The 6,772-nt window shown below is 39.7% G+C and overlaps 1 protein-coding gene across 1 annotated transcript in view; it reads left to right on the forward strand.

Annotated features, from left to right (window-relative positions):
* LOC127431753 (brother of CDO-like) overlaps positions 1 to 6,448 on the forward strand; it is a 47,004-nt gene extending 40,556 nt beyond the window's left edge. Inside the window, exons 13-19 of the mRNA XM_051682279.1 lie at positions 3,004 to 3,103; positions 3,184 to 3,306; positions 3,423 to 3,608; positions 4,406 to 4,617; positions 4,779 to 4,867; positions 4,946 to 5,106; positions 5,227 to 6,448. Coding sequence (XP_051538239.1) covers positions 3,004 to 3,103; positions 3,184 to 3,306; positions 3,423 to 3,608; positions 4,406 to 4,617; positions 4,779 to 4,867; positions 4,946 to 5,106; positions 5,227 to 5,360 — 1,005 coding nt within the window. The 3' untranslated portion in view covers positions 5,361 to 6,448. The remainder of the gene's footprint in view (positions 1 to 3,003; positions 3,104 to 3,183; positions 3,307 to 3,422; positions 3,609 to 4,405; positions 4,618 to 4,778; positions 4,868 to 4,945; positions 5,107 to 5,226) is intronic.
* The last annotated feature ends 324 nt before the right edge of the window (positions 6,449 to 6,772 follow it).

Consider the following 6,772-nt stretch of genomic DNA (forward strand, 5'->3'; position numbering starts at 1 on the left):
AATGAGGCATATTGTATGACCCCTTAGAACCGCTTTAAGGGCCTCCCAAGCCATGCCCACAGAGGATACTGAGGACCAGTTGGTCTCCATATAAACATTGATTTCAGCCTTTAACATTTGTTGGAATTCAGGATTTTGCAAAAGGGATACATTAAAGCACCAACTATATGATTTCTTTTTCTCCGTATGTGGCAACACCTCTAACCTTACTAGGGTGTGATCTGAGACTAAGATGTCTCCAATTGAGCAATCCACAACAGATGAAATGAGGGATTTAGATAAAAAAAAATTAAATAAAAAATCTATTCTAGAATAAATCTTATGGACTGATGAAAAAAATGTATAGTCCCTACCAGATGGGTTCAAAAGTCTCCAAATATCTGTAAGACCAAGATTTTTACACATCCTGTGAAGCGTCATTGTTGCTCTAGGGGGCTTACACACTTTTGCTTCACTATGATCAAGGACTGAGTCCATCAAAAGATTAAACTCTCCTCCCAATATTATATCATAAGGGGTGCCAGCGGTTTGTAACATCCCTTCAGGATCTATAAAAAAGCCCTGATCATCAATGTTAGGTGCGTAAATATTAGCCAAAATCAACCTTTGCCCCTGAATTTCTGCTAAAACAATAAAGACTCTTCCTAATTTATCATTAATCTGTTTGAGACATCTGAATTGTAGATGTTTACTTATCAATGTAATGACTCCCCTGCTCTTACTTGAGCCAGCACTAAAGAAAACATGTCCTCCCCATATCTTCCCAAATTTTTCAGCTTCCTGTGGGAAAAGATGCGTTTCTTGAAGAAACGCAATATCATATTTCTTACGTTTAAGAAAAGAAATAACCTTCCTTCTTTTTATGGGGTGCCCCAACCCATTCTCATTCCACGTGGAGAGAGACAATCCACTCATATTAACATTTGACATTTTGACATATTAGAAAAAATATATTGTGTTTCAAAAACAAAATTATAAAGACCACATTCCAACATTAGAGCAACAAACAAACCCCAAACTTCCCCCAGAACCAAACAAACAGGAAAAAGAAAAACATGCGCATTAACCCCGCGCACGACAGCACCAACCGACATCCATCCCTCTAAACACAAACAGTCCATGTATGCCTACGAGAGTCCCCGTGACAACTTTGCCGTCGGATTGCTCAAGTCCGGTGCTTCTATACAAATTTTATGAGACAGAATTACACAACAGAAAATAATCTATAAAACAAACTCAAAGAGATAAACACAAAGAACGTGTAGATTCATCCACATAACTGTTCCAAAGGTGTGTTCCTCCACAAAACAAACTCCAGCCACTAGGCGGAACCAGCACAAAAAGAAACAAAAAAGGCACCCAGTTTCCTCGGACAGTCAAGTGAATGTTCAGTGAGTCAGGCTCACTCGGCTGTTACATGTGTGCAAAAAAATGCCCTAATCACTCCAATGTTTTGCAAGAAATATTCCACAGAACAAACTCCAACCAATAGGAGGCATAAGAACAAAGAACATGCAGATTCATCCACAAACTGTCCCGAAGGAGTGTTACTCCACAAAACATACTCCAGCCGCTAGGCAGAACCAGCACAAAAAGAAACAAAGAAGGTGCTCAGTTCCTCGGACCAACAAGTGAATGTTCAGTGAATCAGATCCACTCGGCTGCATAGACAGTATCACACAATAACTTACTCATTCCATTGACTTTATGAACGACATTGCTTGCTGTGGGCATGTAAATATTTTGCAGCCATCCTTAGTGTCTATTCTCAATTTGGCTGGGAACATCAGTGCAAAAGCAACCTTCCGTTGATGTAAGAGTTTCTTGCATTCCTTGAATCGATCACGTTTCTCTCTTGACAAATTCGCAAAGTCTGGGAACAAGAAAATGTTGTGGTTCTTCCAAGAAAGCCTTCCTTTACTCCTCGCCTCGCGTAACAAGAGATCTTTATCGGATGATCTCAGAAATTTGGCCAGAATTGATCAGGCCTGTCTCCCTCAGCAGATCTCAGAGCCGGAACTCTGTGAGCTCGCTCAATTTCCAGCTTATGGCCTGTTATGTCGAGCAGACTCGGGAGAGCTCATCTAGGAATTTCACCATATCTCGGCCTTCTTCGTTCTCAGGAATTCCAACAATTCGGACGTTGATTCGCCGGTTACGATTCTCAAGGTCTTCCAACTTTTCCAAAAGCGCTCCAAGTCTATCTTGGTAGCTAGCGGGTTAGCAGCCAATTCCCTCTCCGATGACTTCAGATAATCGATCCGTTTCTCAACATCCGCCACTCTTGTAACCACCTCAGTGAATTTCGTCTCCATCCAGTTTAATCCCCATTCACTAATTGGCTCTATAACTCTACTCTCTCCTCTCCATCAATAGCTGGTGTGTGGTGAGTGTACTGGCACACTGTGGCTGCTGTCGCAACATCCAGGTGAATGCTGCACACTGGTGGTGGTTGAGGAGAGTCCCCTCTTCATTGTGTAAAGCGCTTTGAGTGTAGTGTTAGAAAAGCGCTATATAAATGTAACGTTCATTTATTCATTCATTCATGGCAGTGATCGATCAACGTATTACAACAAGATCCTCCAAGTCAGCTACAACCTTCGCCAGCATTGCCAACATGCTCGATAGTTGATTCTGAATCTCTCCCACCACACCATCCAAACCGAGTCCCTGGTCCGAGTCCCCGTAGCCCTGTCTGGGGTATCAACTTGAGCAAGTAATGTCTTTTAATGTCTCCAGAGCCTGAGGATTTTGAATTCTTTGACATATTATCTTCATAAAAGAGTTATGGATCAGGGTGTATAGAATCTCACCGGTTTATGACAGAAAAAGTATTAAAAAATAGCAAAGTGCGCAGAGCATGCCATTCACACGTCCAACTCTCGCATGGCGCCACGCGACCCCAAGACCCCAAATTCAAGAAACGTGACCTCTGTTCTCACAATGGGACCTTGAATCGTAAATTAGTAAAATTATGTTACTAATTTTGTGTTTTCTTTACAGTACACACCAGTCAATAACACCCCCATTTATGGCTTTTACATCTTTTACCGACCCACTGACAGTGACAATGACAGTGACTACAAAAAGGATGTTGTTGAAGGTAAGTCATCTTACTTTAAACCTGTGATTTGTCACCTATGTTTAAAACAAAATTAATTGTAATATTGTCGTTCTGTTTAGGTGACCGATACTGGCATTCCATAACGGATCTACAGCCTGAGACTGCTTATGACATTAAGATGCAGTGTTATAACGAAGGAGGCGAGAGTGAGTTCGGCAATGTTGTCATCTTGGAAACAAAAGGTTTGTTTCTTTTAGCTCTTATTCATGATCACAACCCATTCCTCACCTAATCTACAGAACAGAGATATCTTCTGACAGTGCAGATCTTAAATGTGAGTGTCTGTGTGTACTTTCAGCTCGCCCACACCAGAGAACAACACCTCCAGAGACATCAACTCCCAGACCTGAACATCCTGGAAACCCAATGCCACGACCTGGGGATCTGCCTTACCTTATTGTGGGTTTATTATTACTTGGAGCATTTGTCTTCATCATCGTGGCATTCATCCCAATCTGTCTGTGGAGAGTTTGGGCCAAGCAAAGTGAGTTTTAGAAACTGAAACTTTAACAGAAGCATGCAAAGCAACAAGATACAAAGATCAGCAATAGGATTTTTTAAGACAAAAAAATCACAATAGATCTTTTTCTATGATAACAATCAGTATTATAATTTCTATCGGGTCCAATGGTCATGAAAATCATAGAAATGTACGGGAATTTTAAAATTGTGTTTTTAACCATGGCCTGGGTAGCTCAGCGAGTACTGACACTGACTACCACCCTTGGAGTCGCAAGTTCGAATCCAGGGTGTGCTGAGTGACTCCAGCCAGGTCTCTCAAGCAACCAAAATGGCCTTGTTGCTAGGGAGGGTAGAGTCACATGGGGTAACCTCCTCGTGATCGCGATTAGTGGTTCTCACTCTTAATGGAGCACGTGGTAAGTTGTGCGTGGATTGCGGAGAATAGCATGAGCCTCCACATGCAGAGTTTGTTTGGGAGTCTAAAATTTATATTTCCTATTGACACACTTAAGCTGAAGATTAAAATAACCATCTTAAGAATTTTATTTTTTTTTGTGAAACATCATGTGTGCCTTAGACTTTTGCACAGTACTGTATATGCTCCAAAAATTTTGCTCATGTGTAGCGTAAAACATGCTCCCAAGCCATTGAGATGTCCGATTTGTGAGTGAATCATTCTTTTGAGTCAGTTCTTTTCAATAAATTTGTTGAAATGGTTCACAAATCGGTCTAAATGATTCATTAACAAAATGGTCTACACTTTTGTCTGAGAATTCTGGGTTATTCTGGAGCTGAGTTTTGGATTTCTTTTTATTTCAGAACAAACCTTAGATATGCGTTTCCCAGTTTTGGCAGCAACGGTCTCTCCATGCCAGTACACCATGGTGCCCCTGCAGGGATTGGCTCTTGGTCGGCCCTGTGCTGTCGACCCTCACCTGGCACCTCCTCACATTGCTTACGCTCCTAATGGAGAATACATCCCCAGTGGGAATGGGAAACACACAACACAACGCCTCCCAGAAGTACACCAGGTAACACTGAGAAAGTTGGTGCTTTGATGGACTTAGCTTTCAGATTCTTGTGTTGTACAAAGTTGTAACAATAGTACTATCTGTATGTACTCTCTGTATGAATGATGATTTGAAAGTTGGTAATTGCATTGATGTTCATCAAACCACTGTCTCTCATATAGGACGATGCTGACTATGAGTTGGAGTGTGATGCATTGTTGCCTCAGAAACTTGCCAATCCGCAACCATATTTCCAGAACTACTGTAATGGGTAAGAATTTATTAGTGTCAAGCAACTAAAACATTTGTATTATTTTTTTTCAACTCAAAATTAATCTGCTGTTCTTAGGGTAACTGGCTGTCCTGAAGAGAGATGCTGTGAGCCTGATGACTCCCCCTTGCAGGTCCTCAGTCTGTCTAATCCTGCACAGCCATCTCAGAGTCCTGACTCCTTGAAGGACAATCACTCCCTCACTGAAGCAATTCACATGGAAGAGGAGGTGACTGCCGGTGAGTTATTTTATGTACTGTATTTTTAACGAGGATGATGTTGAATGTAACTTCTAACTCAAAACTCAGTGAGATATTGTATTATAGTATTTTAAAATTAAATATTCTGTTTTTCCACAGACTTGCCCTTGTTAACGACAGCTGACACAGGCATAAACCAGTTGCTTCAAGAAGCTGAGCACCATGAAGTGAGAACAACTCAAAACATGAGGCAGCTTGAGGAACAAGGGACACACAATCCAAAAGATGGATGAAACTTTTTTTTTTTTTTAAAGAAGACAAACATAGAGAAAAATATTTATTTTTGTATAACAGATGCTATATTTATATATTTATGTCTTTGTACATAGTACAGATTTTAGAATGTGTATATATAGGTTCTTTATATCAGATGGAACACATATTTTGGTATGTTTGTCAGTCACCACCACATTGTCATTTTCATGCTGTAAAAATGATCCTAATTTTAGATAGGAACAACCTGACACCTCAACGGCATATATATATTTTTTTTATCTGTTTAACTTATAGTTTCACAGTAATAAGCTTCAGATTTCCCACTGGCAAGCATCTCTTAATGTCTGAAGTACAGCTAGTGGAAATTGTAATGCGTGTAGGGCATTGTGATGATGAACAATTTAAGAATGGTTAATGGGCAGAGCATGGGGACAATTGACTGTTTAAAAACACTTTGCATCAAAAGTAATCATAGTATGTGAACGCCTTATATAGTAAATACATATTTTATGCACAGAATGTTAAATCCACATGTTTAATGGCTTTATGGCATGTAGATGCTACTTTGAGGTGAAAACACATTCAGATACAAACAGAAAGACCTTACGATTGTAACTTGTTCCAAATGCTGTCTCAGTTAAGTGGTGTGAATCTTGATGGTGCAGTGTTTTACAGCTTTGTACATATGTTACTAAGAATTATCTATTTTCATCATTAACAAAAATATTAATGAATATATGCAAAGTATATGCATTCTGTGTGTAGTAATACTGACTATGAGAAAGAGACCATATATTGTAGGTATTTATATTTTCAGTGGCCTGGATGCGAAACATTCTTCAAATGAACATGCCTACCTGCAATATGCTGATTTTTATATTCTAAACTGGTTTAATGTAGTCAGCTTGTATAGTGGTACTTTACATGGCCCCTGATGGATTTTGCGTTTGGAGGCCTGCAGTTTTCCCACATCAGTATTAGCTTCCTTCCACTGTAAACATTAAACATGAAGGAAAAGATCAATCTCCACATATTCTAGAAGTGTAGCTGCTTTGGTTACATGGATTAAGCACTATTGCCTGTAAATAAAGCTAAAGAAATCATATGTCTTATTCTCATTCTTTATGTTTGTGCATTTAAGAAATTTTATGGCATTTGATTGCATAATATGAGTTTTAAAGTGTGGCTGATGTAGACACTTGAATAGTTAAAATTCCATTTAAGAATGTTTTCCTAAAAGACTACTGGACTGCAAATTTCTGCTCCATATTTGCGTATTGGTCAGTTCAACATACTTGCCTTTGACATGCATGACAACACATAGTCCCACACACCTTACCTTGCAATACAGTATGTAACCCAGCACACACATAACCCAGTTTTTCCCAATCGTCTATCCAGGTACAACCACAGGAGTCACTGCAGGCAA

This window comes from Myxocyprinus asiaticus, chromosome 41 (genome assembly GCF_019703515.2).
Source record: "Myxocyprinus asiaticus isolate MX2 ecotype Aquarium Trade chromosome 41, UBuf_Myxa_2, whole genome shotgun sequence".
NCBI classification, from domain to species: domain Eukaryota; kingdom Metazoa; phylum Chordata; class Actinopteri; order Cypriniformes; family Catostomidae; genus Myxocyprinus; species Myxocyprinus asiaticus.